Source organism: Ahaetulla prasina, chromosome 5 (assembly GCF_028640845.1).
Source record: "Ahaetulla prasina isolate Xishuangbanna chromosome 5, ASM2864084v1, whole genome shotgun sequence".
Taxonomy (NCBI): domain Eukaryota; kingdom Metazoa; phylum Chordata; class Lepidosauria; order Squamata; family Colubridae; genus Ahaetulla; species Ahaetulla prasina.
Window position 1 is genome coordinate 121,870,162 of NC_080543.1, and position 18,073 is coordinate 121,888,234.

At 46.1% G+C, this 18,073-nt stretch overlaps 1 protein-coding gene across 5 annotated transcripts in view; it reads right to left on the bottom strand.

Moving 5' to 3' along the window:
• LMO7 (LIM domain 7) overlaps nt 1-18,073 on the bottom strand; it is a 193,121-nt gene that overhangs the window by 86,972 nt on the left and 88,076 nt on the right. For all 5 annotated transcript variants that reach the window (XM_058186709.1, XM_058186707.1, XM_058186708.1 and 2 more), the window contains exon 4: nt 7,784-7,890. In XM_058186709.1, the coding sequence (XP_058042692.1) occupies nt 7,784-7,890 (107 nt within the window). The remainder of the gene's footprint in view (nt 1-7,783; nt 7,891-18,073) is intronic.

Consider the following 18,073-nt stretch of genomic DNA (forward strand, 5'->3'; position numbering starts at 1 on the left):
TGACAGGTAGTCCTTGACTTACAACAGCACTGAAAAAAAGTGACTTATGACTGTTTTTCACACTGCAGCATCCCCATAGTCACATGATCAAAATTCGGACGCTTGGCAATGGACTCATATTTATGATGGTTTCAGCGTCCGGGGGGGGGGTGTCATGTGATTCCCTTTTGTGACCAAAGTCACAATGGGGAAACCAGATTCATTTAACAACCGCATTACTAACTTAACAACTGCAGTGACTCACTTAAAAACTGTGGCAAGAAAGGTGGCCAAACGGCGTAAAATTCACTTGGCATATGTCTCACTTAGTGACAGATATTTTGGCCTCAATTGTGGCCGTAAGTTGAGGACTACCTGTGGAGTGACTTGAGGAACACTTCAAAGCAAACATGCTTAGAATTAGCAGACAAAATCCTTGGTTATTCCCACGGTTAATGCGAGCACGTATATAGGATTCATTTCTCAGAGCAAGATTCTTTCTTAAGTTGAAACTAACAGTTCAAATGAAATATCTCAACCACGTACGAAAGGGTGCACGGAAAACGCAAAAACCACATCAAGGGCCTGAAAACCTCTGGGTGCAGCACCTCCACAGATGATGCAAGGAGACCGAAGGATGTTGTGTAGCTTTCTCCAAAGGCCTGCAAGTATTTTTAGCTGGAGTTTCACATTGCACCCTATAATAACACCCTTGGCTGTTTGACTTCGAGACATGCTCATTTCCTACAGAAAGCGGAGATTAATGTACAAGCTGCTTGTATGGAGAGTCAGCGCCAAGAAAAGTCTGGATGCACTCCTCCTTCTCTTTGGTCCGTCTAGCTTTTTTGGAATATATATTTTCCCCCAGCGGATTAAAACAAGCATCGGGTTCCAAAGTTTGCAAAACTGGAAACCGACGTCTGTAAAAGACAGTAGCTTTCAAATTCCCTCTTGGGGGGGATGTGGGAGGGGGGTCTTGAAGGATATGCATTATTTCTTTCATCACAGCCTTCCACTGTTCTGGCTGATGTTGCAATTCATCATATCTAGAAGACACTACCAAATACTTTAGATATCCCAGCTAAGATGGAGGGAGGAAGGCTCTGTTTTCAAACACAGCTAGAAGAACAAAAAGGAGAAGGAAAGGGAGAGGGAGAGGGAGGAGAAGGAGAGGGAGAGGGAGAAGGAGAAGGAGAGGGAGGAGAAGGAGAAGCGGGAGAGGGAGAAGGAGGAGAAGGAGAGGGAGAAGGAGAAGGAGAAGAAGATGGAGAAAGAGAGGGAGGAGAAAGAGAAGGCGAGGGAGAAGGAGGAGAAGGAGAGGGAGAAGGAGAAGGAGAAGAAGACGGAGAAAGAGAGGGAGGAGAAGGAGAAGGAGAGGGAGAGGGAGGAGAAGGAGGAGAAGGAGATGGAGGAGAAGGAGGAAGAGGAAGAGAAGGAGAGGAGGAGAAGAAGGAAAAGAAGAAGGAGAGGAGGAGAAGGAGCAGGAGAGGGAGAGGGAGGAAGGAAAAGGAGGAGAAGGAGAGGGAGAGGAGAGGAAGAGAGGAGAAGGGGAAGGAGAAGGAGGAGAGGGAAGAGAAGGAGAAAGAGAGGGAGGAGAAGAAGAAGGAAAAGGAGAAGGAGAGGGAGGAGAAGGAGAAGGAACAGGAGAGGGAGAGGAAGAGGGAGTGGGAAGAGAACGAGAGAAGGAGAAGGAGAAGGAGAAGAAGACGGAGAAAGAGAGGGAGGAGAAAGAGAAGGAGAGGGAGAAGGAGGAGAAGGAGAGGGAGGAGAAGAAAGAAAAGGAGAAGGAGAGGGAGGAGAAGGAAAAGGAGCAGGAGAGGGAAGAGAAGGAGCAGGAGCAGGAGAGGGAGAGGAAGAGGGAGTGGGAAGAGAAGAAGAAGGAGAAGGAGAAGGAGAGGGAGGAGAAGGAGAGGGAGGAGAAGGAGAAGGAGAGGGAGGAGAAGAAGGAAAATGAGAAGGAGAGGGAGGAGAAGGAGCAGGAGAGGGAGAGGAAGAGGGTGAGGGAAGAGAAGGAGAAGAAGGAGAAGGAGAAGAAGAGGAGGAGGAGGAGGAAGAGGAAGAGGCGGAGGAACCAGCTGTGGGAGTAAGAGTTCATCGCAAGAATGAAGACTGCCTTTTCAATCAGTAGCCTGGATATCAATCGATTCGCCCAGTTTCGCCCACAATTTCATCACCACTTCTTGGACCTGCGGTTCCTAGGAGAATTTTTCAACACAACTCTTGCACAACGGATTTGCTACTAAGCTGCCTGATCTCCGCTGATTTTCTCTGCTAGGGACTGCTACCTCCGATGAGCTCCTGTTACAGACTTATCATTCCAACCTTGCTTAAGCCAACCCAGAAGGAAGGAACCATTTCTGAATGACTACAGAACTGCAGTGGAAGCTCTAGCCGATCGCTCTTGGACCATGACAGTCTGGATAGAGGAGCGTTTCTCACCGTGAAGGCCAAGAAAAGTTCGAAAAACTATTTTGAAAGAGTTAAAGGCAAGCCGCTTGCTTTCCAGTTTGGAGAACAGCGGTGAGAGCTGGGAAGTTGAGCTGAGTACCATAAAAGAGGTTGCCACAAAGAAGAGGGGGGGGGTGTCAACCTATTTTCCAAAGCACCTGAAGGCAGGACAAGAAGCAATGGATGGAAACTCCTGAAGGAGAGAAGCAATCTAGAACTACGAAGAAATTTTCTGGCAGTGAGAACAGTTAATCAATGAAAGGACTTGTCTCCAGATGTTGTGGGGGCTCCAACACTAGAGGCTTTTAAGAAGAAACTGGACAGTAACTTGTCTGAAATGGCATAAGGTCTCCTGCTTGAGCAGGGGGTTGGACTAGAAGACCTCCAAGGTCTCTTCCAACTCTATAATTCTGTTCTGTAATTCTTCCTATGCTTACGTGTATCCATGTCAGAAGCCCAAAGAAAGCCCAGAATGATATGGGACCGTGATGGCAAACCTGTGGCACGCAGAGACATATGCTTCCGGAGGCCGGCTGTTTCCGGCCTCCGGAGAGTCTCCAGGGCAGTGGAGGCTGTTTTCACCTCCCCAGACTCCAAGAAAGCCTCCGGAGCCTGGGGAAGGCAAAAAATGGGCCTTACGGGCCCACCGCTAACCTTTTTGCCATTGTGTGCCAAAACCAGGGGGAGCGCGGGGGTGTGTGTCACGTATGCATGCGCAAGGGGTGGGGCGCATTGAATTATGGGTGTGGGCACAGATGCACGCGACCCCCCCCCTGCGCTCCCCACATTTTTGGCATGTGCCAGTGAAAACGTTAGTCATTACTGTTATAGGATCTCCTGTCATGGGTCGGGAGTTGGATTAGATGACCTCCAAGGTCCATTCCAACTCTGTTATTCTGTTCTGTAATTCTTGCTATGATTGAGCATCAAGCTCAAAAAAAAAAAAAAGGTCCAGAATGATGTAGAATATCATATAGAATATAGAAGAGGTTGGACTAGAACCGGGGTCTCCAACCTTGGCAATTTTAAGCTTGGCAGACTTCAACTAGATTATTGTAATGCTCTCTACATGGGGCTCCCCTTGAGGTGCACCCGGAGGCTTCAGTTAGTCCAGAATGCAGCTGCGCGGGTGATAGAGGGAGCTCCACGTAGCTCCCATGTAACACCACTCCTGCGCAGACTGCACTGTCTGCCTGTGGTCTTTCGGGTGCACTTCAAGGTTCTGGTTACTACCTTTAAAGCGCTCCATGGCTTAGGGCCTGGGTACTTACGAGACCGCCTACTGTTACCTCATGCCTCCCACCGACCTGTACGCTCACACAGAGAGGGACTTCTCAGGGTGCCGTCCGCCAAACTATGTTGGCTGGCGGCCCCCAGGGGAAGATCCTTCTCTGTGGGGGCTCCTACCCTCTGGAACGAACTTCCCCCTGGTTTACGCCAAATACCTGACCTTCGGACCTTCCGCCGCGAATTGAAAACACATTTATTTATTCGCGCGGGGCTGGCTTAAATTTTGTTAGTTTTAACTTTATATTATGAATTTTAATGGGTTTTTAGAATTTTAAATGTTTTAAAGTCTTAGGCCAATTGTGTAATAAGTTTTTTTAATTCTTGTTTTAATTGTATACTGTATTGTTTGTTTTTATTTTGGCTGTACACCTCCCTGAGTCCTTCAGGAGAAGGGCGATATAGAAATTGAATAAATAATAATAATAACAACAACAACAACAACAACTCCCAGAATTCCTTAGCCAGCAAAGCTGGCTGGGGAATTCTGGGAGTTGAAGTCCTCCAGGCTTAAAGTTGCCAAGGTTGGAGACCCCTGGATTAGAAGACCTCCAAGGTTTCTTCCAACTCTCTTATTCTGTTCTATAATTCTTTCTATGATTACATGAAGCCATCTCATCAAGCTCAGAGAGTCCAGAATGATATAGGATCTCCTGGAATGGGTAGGGTGGGGGTTCGACTAGAACAGTGATGGCAAACCATTTAGACACCAGGTGCACAAACTGTGCTCAGGACCAAACTAAAAGGTGTGCACGCATGTGTGAATGCATGCATGTGTGGACATGCGCATTGCAGCGACATGCACGGACATGCGAGCGTGCATGCGCGGACATGCGCACATCCGCAGCAGAGACCCAAAGATCAACTGGCTGGTGGGAGGCAGAGCATCCGAACACCGGCAGCACGGAAAGAGGTAAGATCTTTTTCATTCGTGAGCTTCTGTTTCGTCGCTTGCAGAAGCTCATGAAAGAAACGCCACGGAGATCCGACCTGGGGCAACGGCGCGTGTGCCAGCAGAGAGGGCTCTGCGTGCAACTTCTGGCACAAGTACCATTCGGTTTGCCATCACGGGACTACAAGGTCCCTTCCAACGATATTATTCTAGGTCCTTTTCTGTAGCACAGCATTCATAGAAAACCCTGCTCTCTCTCTCTCTCTCTCTCTCTCCCCCAGATCGAAAGCTTTGGAGAGGGGAAAGGAAACAGGTACTCGAGATGGTTACACACGTGGGCTTGTGACACCGCAACCAGGAGAAGATTGTGGCAGAAAACTCTCTCATCGCCTATACCTGCAGCAGCCAGTTTGACAGCATTTCCAGCAGAACGGGAGGGAATTGCGCCACCTTCTCATTTCACTCCCACAGCGGGAGGGGACACAGAGAGACAGAGAGAGAGAGAGAGGCAGCTCCACAGGAATGCAAATCTGAAGCTGTCACGCCTCCTCGCCAGGCCCACACGTTGCCTCCTGGAAAAGGAAACCTGTTAGGGAAACTTTGCCGGCTGTTGCTTTGCTTCTCCCCTAACAGGAAGGGGAACCGGTGCCATGGCGTTCCCGGCTTGGTCGCCCGGGAGCAATTCCGACACCACCACAGCAGCGGTTGTCGGATAGGTCGCCTACGACGAATCAGTTTTCCAGGTGGCAAAAGATTTCGTCGGGTGGATTACGCTTCTTCACGCGCTGCCTTCTCAGAAAGCAAAAGGAGGGCCAAATGGAAAGGGAGCCCAAGAGCCTCCATTCGTGTCCCCATTCCACAAACACCACCGTTTGCCGAATGCCAAACCCCGGGAATAATCACAGACTTGACAAATGCTGAGGAACTTTGCCATTCACTACTTTTTAAACTTAGAAACCATATATGTTTACATACACAGGCACGCACACACCTTTTCTGGCATTCTCAAGCAGATTGTGCAATGCACTTCAACGAGCAAATCTAAAATAATTATTTGAACAATTAAGCAAGTCCTTTTTCTTTTCTTTTCTTTTTTAAGCTGGCCACAACGTCCTTGACATTCATTTTGCTAGGTCTAATGCCAGTGATGGCTAACCTTTTTGCCATCGCGTGACAAAAGTGGGGGGGGTCCTGCGCTCGTGTGCCCACACCCATAATTCAATGAGCCCCACACCCCGCACATGTCCGTGTGACCAGCCCGCACTCCCCCTGCTTTTGGCACGTGATGGCCCAGTGGGCCCGGTAGGACTGTTTTTCGCCCTCCCCAGGCTCCAGAGACTTTCTTGGAGCCTGGGGAGGGTGAAAATGACCTTCCCCACCCCTACCCCCCAGAGACTGGAAACAGCCCATTTGCTGACTTCTGGTGGAACCAGAAAGCCCGACAATCAGCTGGCCGGTACACGCATGCACGCCAGAGCTGAGCTAAGGAAACACTTGCGTGCCCACTGATTTGGCTCCGTGTGCCACCTGTGGCACATGTACCATAGTTTTGCCATCACAGGTCTATGCCTTTCCTAAGATGAAGGAGGCACAAGCGATATGGACAATTCGCAGCAAAACTTTCTGACCATTTTCTGGTGGCGCAGAGAAAGCTCTCCTTTGGGAAGAAAGGAATTCTTCATCGTCACTTGTGGGTCAGTGTTCGAGAAGGTTGAGATGACGAATGCCGTATCTCAGAGAGGGACGTCATGGGTTAAAGGTGTGGTCACCCAGAGTTACAGGTAAAACTGAGGTTAAAGTTAAACCAAAAGATTTCCTGGTCTACCGTGAAGCCAAGAAATGAAGTGAAACCAGCAGTTATCATGTAGCGTGCATGCCACCTATCATATACTTCTCTGATAGAGGAGAGAGTCTGCATACTCGGTATAGTTTTACGAGTGTCATATCTGAAGGATTTGACTGTCGACAACCCTAGAAATAGACATCTCGGCCCAGAATAACCACTCAGAATTAGAGCAAAAACACCTTTTCCACTTGACTTTCGCATTTCCTCTCTGAATTGACATAAGCTACAGATTAGTCCTCGTCTGGAGACCTCAACTGAGCCCGAAATTTTTTTGTTGCTAAGTGAAACATTTCGTTAATGTTCCATTTTACGACTTGGTGTGCCACCATTATTAAGGGAATCGCTCCGGTTATGTTACGTTAGTTAGTGACATGGTTGTTAAGTGAATCTGGTTTCCCCACTGACTTTACTCGTCGGAAGGTCGCCAAGAGGGATCACATGACCCCTGAGGGACACTGCAACCGTCATAAATGTGAGTCAATTGCCAGGCATCCAGGTTTTGACTACGGGGATACCGTAATGGTCGTAAGTGTGAAAAGGGGTCGTGTCATTTTTTTTCCTTGCCTTTGTAACTTCAAACTGTCACTAAATGAACTGTTGTAAGTCAAGGTCTACTTATATCAATTTGTCAAGTAGCTTAGCACATTTTACATCATATAGATAGATAGATAGATAGATAGATAGATAGATAGATAGGAGAAAGAAAGAAAGAAAGAGAAAGAGAGAGAGAGAGATGGTAGAGAGAGAAAGAGAGAGAAAGAAAAGAAAGAAAGAAAGAAAGAAAGAAAGAAAGAAAGAAAGAAAGAGAAGGAAGGAAGGAAGGAAGGAAAGAAAGAAAGAAAGAAAGAAAGAAAGAAAGAAAGAAAGAGAAAAATGTAGAGATAGATGGATAATAGATAGATGAGAAAAAGAAAGAAAGAAAGAAAGGTAGAGAGAGAGAGAGAGATGGTTGATAGATAAATAGATGATAGAAAGAAAAATGTAAAGATAGATGGATGATAGAAGGAAGAAAGAAAGAAAGAAAGAAAGAAAGAAAGAAAGAAAGAAAGAAAGGTAGGTAGGTACACAGAGATAGAGAGAGATGGTAGTGAGATAGAAATAAATGTAGAGATAGATAGATAGATAGATAGATAGATAGATAGATAGATAGATAGATAGATAGATAGATAAACACAGACAGACAGACAGACAGACTGACTGACTGACCGTCCATCCGTCCTGAGGATTAGGCTAGCTTCTCCCTGGAACTTAACAGCAAATCTCAACTTGTACATCTCAACAAGATCCAACAGCGTACACACATAGAAAGCCGAGGACTTAGCCATACTTACTTGACGGTAACTCGATTAGATAAATCCTGAAGGTCACCGGGATGAAAAAGCTGAGCTTCTTTTAATCCCAGGTTTTCACAAGCTTTCAAAAAGACGTTGATATTATCCTGTGAAAGAAGAAGAGCAGAAGGTGTCCGCTTAGTTGAGGAGCGTGGCAGAAAGCGTGCAGGTCTCAAAGTTCACCCTGGTCTTCAGGATCGCCAATGACAAGTAACATTTCCTGTGGCTCTGGTAGCCACTCCGGAGCTGCCTTGAGTGACAGGCAGGTTAAAGATTAGCAGGTATAAAGGCAAAAAGAAAACCGGGGCTGGCCAGCGAGGAGCGGCGTTCCCCCTTGGTGCCGGCTCTGCAAACAAACGCCCTCTTTCCTTAAGCTTTGCATGACAAGCCTCACCTCTCACATTTAAAAATAACTCCGGCTGCTGACATTCACCCACCCAGGAATGGTTGGCAACGGAGGAGCAAAGGAGGAGGAACTCTTGTTTCTATGCCACCGAGGATTGCAGAAAAGCACCACCTGCGAGTGGGTTTTGGTTACCAGAGGACGGAGAGAAAAAGAGGCAAGGCAGAAGGCGAGGCAAGAGCACAATCTGTGGTTTCACTGGGCAAACTAGGTGTGGCTGAGCATAGATTTGCACCACCTGCTCCAGGGAGAGCCTTGCCTCCAACCCTGCGGAGGGATGGAAGAAGTGAGGTCCACTTTGGGCTGGGAATGCCAACCTGTCTTAACTCTTTTAGCGTAATTCCCTGATCCCCTCCCTCCCTCCCTTCCCCTTCCCGAAAAACTGTTCAGTTATAAACTAGATTCTAAACACTGGAAAACAACACTCTGGATCAGGGGGTCTCCAACCTTGGCAACTTTAAGACTTGTGGACTTCAACTCCCAGAGTTTCTCAGCCAGCTTTGCTGGCTGAGGAACTCTGGGAGTTGAAGTCCACAAGTCTTAAAGTTGCCAATGTTGGAGACCCCTGCTCTGGATAAGAAGCACACCAGTAAATGTTTTACTACCAGTTCTGTGGACCTGGCTTGGTCGGCGTAGCTTGGTGGGCGTGGCAGGGGAAGGATACTGTAAAATCTCCATTCCATCCCCACTCCAGGGGAAGGATACTATAAAATCTCCATTCCCACCCCACTCCAGGGGCAGGATACTATAAAATCTCCATTCTCACCCCTCTCCAGGGGAAGGATACCGGAAAATCTCCATTCCCATCCCACTCCAGGGGAAGGATACTATAAAATCTCCATTCCCACCCCACTGCAGGGGAAGGATACTATAAAATCTCCATTCCCACCCCACTGCAGGGATACTATAAAATCTCCATTCTCACCCCTCTCCAGGGGAAGGATACTGTAAAATCTCCATTCCCACCCCTCTCCAGGGGAAGGATATTATAAAATCTCCATTCCCACCCCTCTCCAGGGGAAGGATATTATAAAATCTCCATTCTCACCCCTCTCCAGGGGAAGGATACTGTAAAATCTCTATTCCCACCCCATTCCAGGGGAAGGATACTATAAAATCTCCATTCTTACCCCTCTCCAGGGGAAGGATACTGTAAAATCTCCATTCCCACCCCTCTCCAGGGGAAGGATACTGCAAAATCCCTGTTCCCTCCCGATCAGCTTGGAATTGGGAGGCAGAAAATAGATGGGGATCGGGCCAGTCAGAATTTGTACTACCGCTTCTCCGAACTACTCAAAATTTCCGCTACTGGTTCTCCAGAACCTGTCAGAACCTGCTGGGTTTCATCCCTGGGATGAAGATGTTACTGAGTTAGAGATTGAGAAGGTTTAGAGCAGAGAGTAGTGGGTTTCAAATTTTTTTACTACCGGTTCTGTGGGTGTGGCTTGATGGGCGTGGCACGGCTTGATGGGCGTGGCAGGGGAAGGATACTGCAAAATCCCCATTTCCTCCCAATCAGTTGGAACTTGGGAGGCAGAGAATAGATGGGGGTGGGGCCAGTCAGAATTTGAACTACCGCTTCTCCGAACTACTCAAAATTTCCACTACCGGTTCTCCAGAACTGGTCAGAACCTGTTGAAACCCACCTCTGAAGCAGGCCCAGCTGGGAGGCAACAAGCAATCCAAACTTCAGAACTGGGGTTGTTTCCAGTTAAGGTTTGCAAAACTCTGCTTCCCTCCCCAAAAAAGGTTAGGCTTGGTGTGCCCGCCCGGCTGAACTGCAATTCAGAACGTCCTTCAGCGTCTCCCCTTCCTGGCCAGCTGGGGCAAAGGGAAGCCCCATTCAGCAATTTTTGAAAAAAAAATGACAAGCATCCCACGTATATGGGGAGGGGGAAGAGGTGGGGGGAAATAGATGTTATCTCACCCTCCAGGCACAAGAGGTTAAGACTAAAACTAACTATACTCTGGACTCAATATCCCTGCTCTGAAAACAAAACAAAAAAAAGAAAGCTGTTGTCTAGGACAGTCGGGGATTAGAATACTTGAAATTCATTTCTGCGGCCACAAATATTTGTACTTGTCCTATTTCGGATCCTATTTTGTGGGCTGAGAGAGGGCGAGAGACCAAAGTCCACGGCAGAGGGGAGGTTGAAGTTTTGCTTGTAAACAGGTCTCCGGATTACACTGGGCTGTAATAACTCCAGCAGCTTTTGCTCCCTGGCACAGCATGCGGCTAAGATGGGCAGGTGCCCAGGTTGCTAATTCTTTTTTTGGGGGGGATCAACACACTCCCACATGGCTTGGGGGGTGGCCATACCAAAGGGCAGCCCACCCACTTACTGTTTGCTCTGCAAACATCTCGGGCGATTCCTGGCCTGTTTTCCCTTCGGATGCTCAAGATTGGCTCCAGCCGGCAATCCATCGAACGGCCACCTAAAAGCTTCCCAATTTGCAGTTATCAAAAGATAACTACCGGATCGCTGGGGAAAGCAATTATGTTTGGAAGAGTTCGTGCTAAAAGGATAATCGAGCCAACAAAAAACACCGTGGCTGGACACCATCAAAGCTGACACCAGCTTTATGCACAATACTGGGAAAAGGAAGAAACACCAAAGATCTTGACCGGAGGTGGGTTGCTCCCGGTTCAGACCGGTTCTATAGAACTGGTAGTAAATCCGGTGGGAGGCTCCGCCCACGGACTCGAACATCATCAAAAGCAATCTGTGCATGCGCAGAAGCTTCTGCACATGCGTAGAAGAGCGTGCGAGCACGAGCGGAGTGAGCGGGAGCATTCGGACATTATGTAAACCAGTAGTAAAGGTACGTAGAACCCACTCCTGATCTTGACATGTGCAGGCTGACAACAGAACTCAAAAGACGAGACAAAATACTACAAAATCTGGAATAAAGTGCACCAATAGCTGGGAAGGAGAAAAGGAGTTGGAACAAAAAAGATTTAGGGTTTGTAAAACTAACATTGGATAATATTTAGATGAATATGTAAATGACGACAAGGGATATGTATATAAGAACAAAGTAGCAATCTACTATTAAATAGTAATACTATTTCTTGTTATATTAAAAAACATGTATGGATATAACAAGACCAGAATGGTCACGCTGGGTCCAATGTTTTTAATGTTTATTTAATAAAATACTTTTTTATAAATTAATAATAATAAAAAAAGTTGAGACAAGCCAGAGCATAGAACAACTCAAAGAAGTAGCACAAGATCTGGAGAGACCTGGCCCATAGAATCGCCAAGGGTCGGACACAACCGAATGGATAACATCCACAACATCAGCAGCAACAACAACTATTGGGTCACTCACTCCATCTTGCAGCCTCGCCCCCCACTGAATGCCGTCTTCCCGCTGAATTATGCACCCATCTACTCTTTAGTCACGCTTGTGACATTGTAGGTGCCAAGACAGATAGCTGCATTTACTGAATATAGAAGAATAGAATTGGAAGGGATCTTAGAGATCTTCTAGTCTGACCCCCTGATCAAGCAGGAGAACTTATCCCATTTCAAACAAGCGGCTGTGCAGTCTCTTCTTAAAAGCTTCCAGTTATGGGGACACTCACAAGTTCTAAAAGCAAGCTTACCCACTGGTTAGGAAGTTCCTCCTTAGTTCTAGATTGCTTCTCTCCTTGAGTGGTTTCCATTCATTGTTTCCTGTTTCACCTTATGGTGCCTTGGAGAATACTCCCCACCTCTTTGTGGCAAGCCCTCGAATATTGGAACACTGCTATCATGTCACCCCTACTCGTTCTTTCCTCTAGACTAGTCAGACCCAATTCTTCCAACTGTTCTTCATATCTTTTAGTCTCCAGGCCCTTAATCATCTCAGTTTCTCTTCTCTGCACTGTTTCCAAAGTCTCAACACCTTTTTGATAATATGGTGACCAAAACCAGATGCAGTATTTTAGGTGTGGTCTTATTATGGTTTTATACAGCGGTACTACTACTTCGAAGGGGACCTGGTAGCTCAGAGGCTAAGACACTGAGCTTGTCGATCAGAAAGGTCGGCAGTTCAGCAGTTCGAATCCCTAGCGCTGTATAATGGGCTGAGCTCCCGTTACTTATCCCAGCTTCTGCCAACCTAGCATTTCGAAAGCATGTAAAAAATACAAGTAGGAAAATAGGGACCACTTTGGTGGGAAGGTACCAGCGTTCCATGCGCCTTTGGCATTTAGTCATGCTGACCACACGACCACGGAGACGTCTTCGGACAGTGCTGGCTCTTAGGCTTGGAAATGGAGATGAGCACCGCCACCTAGAGCTGGAAATGACTAGCATGCATGTGCGGAGGAACCTTTACCTTACCAATAGTTCATGTGATTTTAACTCTATCTCTCTTTCCCCAATTAGGCAGGATCCATTTGGAAAAACAGAAGCAACCCAGGAAGGGCAGAATTGTGGCAATGGTTTACTCTCCAAATTTGTTTTAATTTAGTTTCTGAACATTTCGTTACCAGACTAGGTAACATTATCGGCAGTTTTCTTGTCCTATTCTCCTTAGCTTATAAATGTCTTGTGTGTGTCAACGCCCCAACTGACAATCGCAACCAAATGTCTCAGTGCAAAACTTCATTGAGTACATCATTTCGGCACTGTTGAAGGCAAAACCAGCTCTACCTAATTCCCACGCAAACCCACATAGTTACGATATGAAATCCCCCCTCCCCTCCACTAGCAACATTGTCCAATTGAGTGTGGTTGTATTGTTATGAGAAAGAGTCTCTGGGTTTAGCTAACACCTGCAGATTTGTCCTTGGTTCTCACAGCTCTCCACCTCGAAGTCTGGAGCCTGCATTCCTTCTCACCCTTCCCTCCCCCACTTGTTCATTGGCAAGCCAAGAAGCGATAATGGTTGCAACAGCATAAGCGCCAGTGTGGCCAGTTAGTCATGTGATTGGTTGCTTGTTTGGAGCAAATATTTAGATTCTCTGATGATGATGTTACCTAAGTCTGGTAACGAAACATCCAGAAATTAAACTGAAACAAGCTTGGAAAGCAAACCGCTGCCAAAAATCTAAAACCCAAGCTACAAGTCTTTTCTATTATTTCAGGACAGAATTACCCCCACTGAGTTCAGACAGTCTGAATCCAGCAACCAAATCACGGGACGATTTGTTATTTCTTTTGATCTCACAGCAAGAGGCAGCGCTGTTTGCACAAAAGGACCCCAAATCATGAGAAAGGCATGTGAGAGACAGGACATGTTATGCAGTAAGTATTTTTTAAAAATAAAAACAAAACAAACAAATTCCGGGCCTGCATTCAATTCCAGCTGAGCAATGCTCGAGTTGGCTGCTTTCTTCACTTGCTTAAGCAAAGGGCTGGGCGGGAATCGCGTCATCAATGCGAGTTCTGGAATGTGCCACCAAACCACTGACATCACCCTTCTTCCTTCAGCTGGGCACCATTGCAAGCCTGGGGGCCTTTTTAGCAGGTAGCCCAGGGATGGGAGGGGGGAAAGAGGTGTGTAAAGGTGTGTGAGAAAGGGATAAACCACATTCCCTGACTGCTCTTTAGAAGGCCAGATCCTGAAGATGAAACTGAAATACTTAATGAGAAGGAAGGACTCACTGGAGAGGAGCCTAATGCGGCGGGGGGGGGGGAGATTGAGGGCAAAAGAAGAAGGGGATGACAGAGAACGAGGTGGCTGGATGGAGTCACTGAAGCAGTAGGCTTGAGCTTAAATGGACTCCGGGGGATGGTAGAGGAACGTGATCCATGGGGTCGCGAAGGGTCGGACATGACTTCACAACTAACAACAAAAAAACAGGATTTGATCCCTCAGCACAGACGCTGGATTCTTCTCTAAATTCTCATGCTCGCTCTTCTACACTTACAACAATTCATTTAGTGACCGTTCGAAGTTAGAACAGCACCAAAAAAAGGGACTTATGACCATTTTTCACACTTACAACCATTGCAGCCTCCCGGGTGTTTGTGTGTCACGTGATTAAAATTGGGAACTGATTCACATTTATGACCATTGTAGCAATAATGTGGCTGCGCGGGTAATAGAGGGAGTGACTCGAAGCTCCCATGTAACACCTCTCCTGCGCAAGCTGCACTGGCTCCCGGTGGTCTTCCGGGTGCAATTCAAGGTGTTGGTTACCATCTTTAAAGCGCTCCATGGCATAGGATGGGCTACTTACAGGACCGCCTGCTGCCACCAATAGCCTCCCAGCGACCTGTGCGCTCCCATAGGGAGGGCCTCCTCAGGGTACCGTCAGTCAAACAATGTCGACTGGCAACGCCCAGGGGGGGGGCCTTCTCCATGGGGGCTCCTGCCCTCTGGAACGAGCTGCCTCCGGGGATACGCCAACTCCCCGACCTCCGGACCTTCCGACGTGAGTTAAAGACCTTCTTGTTTTATCGTGCAGGGCTGGCCTAACGTATTTTAAATGTGGGTTTTAATTATGGTCTTATCACTGTTTTATTCGTTTCGGCCTTAATTTGAATTTGGATTTTAAAATTGTTTTTAATTTTTGTAACTCTATTTTTATTTGGTTGTAAACCGCCCTGAGTCCTTCGGGAGAAATAAATAAATAAATAGCACTTAGACTTAGATACCACTGCGTAGTGCTTTTACGGCCCTCTCTAAGTGGTTTACAGAGTCAGCATGTTGCCTCCAACTATCTGGATCCTCATTTTATCCACCTCGGAAGGATGGAAGGCTGAGTTCAACCTTGAGCCTGGTGAGATCTGAACTGCCAAAATTGCAGGCAGCCGGCAGTCAGCAGAAGTAGCCTGCAGTACTGCACTCTAACCACTGCGTCACCATTGTAGTGTCCCGGGGTCATGTGATCCCCTTTTGCGTCCTTCTGACAAGCAAAATTGATGGAAGAAGCCAGATTCACTTAACAACTGTGTTCCTAACTTAACCACTGCAGTGATTCACTTTACAACGGTGGCAAGGGAAAAAAATGTTGTCCTCAGTTGTGGTTGTTCAGTCGAAGACAAACTGTACTTGAGTTTCAACAGGGCTAGACGTTAGACAGGAAGGAGAATGAGTCGTAATAGCTGTGAATTAGTTAGTATATGTAGGCCCTACCAAATTGAAACCTTTCAGTCAGTTGTACAAACACTTCTCTTCAAGCATTTATTCTCGCCACTTCAAGTTGTTTCAGCGTATGCCTCTTAGTTCTTAAACACTTCAACAGCACACACCTCTTGCTTGTACTAAGAATGACACAATTACAGCCTAACAAATCATGGCATTGTCATAACAGGAACACCGATGAATACGGGATAACAAATAAGGCGAATAAAAATATTAAAGTTGAATTGGGGTTCCCGCCCCCGCCTCCACACTAAATATTATACAGCAGTTAATGTATAGCTTATACAGAATGGATATATTTGCGTATAGGGTGAATAGTGAATATTGTATTAATATAAATCAGAGGTCTTCAAACTTGGCAGCTTTAAGACTTGTGGACTTCAACTCTCAGAATATTCCAGCCAGCTGGCTGGAGAATTCTGGGAGTTGAAGTCCACAAGTCTTAAAGCTGCCAAGTTTGAAGACCTCTGGTATAGATGCTATGAATAAATATCCATTAGTAGTAGTGTTATTTCTTCTTCTTCTTCTTCTTCTTCTTCTTCTTCTTCTTCTTCTTCTTCTTCTTCTTCTTCTTCTTCTTCTTCTTCTTCTTCTTCTTCTTCTTCTCCTTCTCCTTCTCCTCCTCCTCCTCCTCCTCCTCCTCCTCCTCCTCCTCCTCCTCCTCCTCCTCCTCCTCCTCCTCCTTTCAAATCTAATCAGTGAAAGAACTAGGCACAGAGTTTTATGGGAGGGAGGTAGCACACGTACAGGATTACTCGGCACAATTTTGCTGCATTACTCAACCGTTGTTGTGAAACTGAACAATCATAACCTTTGATATGATTTTTTTCCCCTGATTCTTGGGATATTCTTTGTAATAGAGTCACCACCTATTCATGGCTCTGGATTATTATCAGCAGTCTAAATTTCATCATGTAACCACGAGATTTGTACATCCAAAAAGGAGATTAAATCCTTGTCATATGAATTCATTTCACGGCCTTTTAAGAAAATGTTCTGAGTCTTGAAGGAAACAGTATGGTGTACCCTATTAAGCCCTTTAATTAACAGAAATCAAGAAATAGAATATTCTCTGTATGTATCTGTCTGTCTGCCTGTCCATCCATCCATCCATCCATCCACCCACCCACCCATCCATCCACCAAATCCATCCATCCATCCATCCATCTATCTGCTTTTCTAACAGATAACAATAAGAGCAGATATTTAATTGATTAATAAAATGACTCTTAACATATTCTCACGGCAATAACTGTAAAATCTTGCAGATATACTGTTTACGTAGGGGAGTATCTGTACTTTTATGAAAGTTACAAATATTCTGGATATTCTTCAAGCAACTGAAATACAGGTTGTCCTCGAATTACAACAGTCCATTTAGTGACCATTCAAAGTTACAACAGCACTGAAAAATGTGACTTATGACCGTTTTTCCGTTTTTCACACTTACGACTGTTGTAGCAGCATCCCAGTCAAAATTCATACTCTTGGCAATTGACTCATTTATGATGGTTGCACTGTCCTGAGGTCACGTGATCCAGTGGTGGGTTTCAAATTGTTTTACTACCGGTTCTGTGATTGTGGCTTGGTGGGCGTGGCATGACTTGGTGGGTGTGGCTTGGTGGGCGTGGCATGACTTGGTGGGCATGGCATGACTTGGTGGGCGTGGCTTGGTGGGCGTGGCATGACTTGGTGGGCGTGGCATGACTTGGTGGGTGTGGCTTGGTGGTCATGGCAGGGGAAGGCTATTGTAAAATCTCCATTTCCTCCCTACTTCAGGGGAAGGTTACTGCAAAATCCCCATTTCCTCCCGATCAGACTGATTGAGAGGCAGAGAATAGATGGGGGTGGGGCCAGTCAGAATTTTTACTACCGGTTCTCTGAACTACTCAAAATTTCCGCTACCGGTTCTCCAGAACTGGTCAGAACCTGCTGAAAAACCCACCTCTGACGTGATCCCTTTCTGACAAGAAAAGTCCAAGGGAAAGCTAGATTTACTTAACAACCTTATCATTATTAACTTAACAACTGCAATGATTCACTTAATGACCGTGAAAAGAAAGGTTTTAGAAGGGGCCAAAGCGCATTGAACAAATGTCTCACTTAGCAACATACATTTGGGGCCCGATTGTGGTCATGACTACCAGGACTACCTGTATAGTGATCTGAAGAACATTATATCTATAACTGTATGAACTTGACATTCTTTAAGCAATTGAAATACCTTAAAAAAGCTCATAAATTCTGGCATATTCAAATTGCTACGGATTGCATATATTGGTAGAATACATACAATCACACACAAACACACTCACTCACACACACACACACACTGACTAACCCTTGTCACAAATCTCTGGAAAAGTCAACAACTCTGAAGTTGTTTCAAGTTTATGTAATTCCATTTATGATAGTATCCCAGTTCTAGCTATATAAATGTTCAGTTCCTTTCTGTTCTCTTCCTTCCTGGAAAGTTCTCACACCTTTTTCACTTTCTCTTCTAAGCCCAGTCAATTCAACAGTAGTTTGTCCTTTTCAATCTTGTAATGTTGATGAATTGTTGCCTACCGCTTCCCTTGGTATTCCCCTAGTACCGTTTCCCCTAGTATTCTAAAGAAAAATGGTGCGAGGTATTGATATTTTCAGTGTGTGAATGTGCGTTTGGATATATGTTTGCATGTGTGTGTTTCAGTTCCAGGAAATATCCCCCATTATTGACCTTATTTTGAGAGAGAGAGTGAGCGAGAGGAAGGGAGCTAAGGAGGGAAGAAGGGAGACAGAAAGAAGAAGGGAGAGAGAGA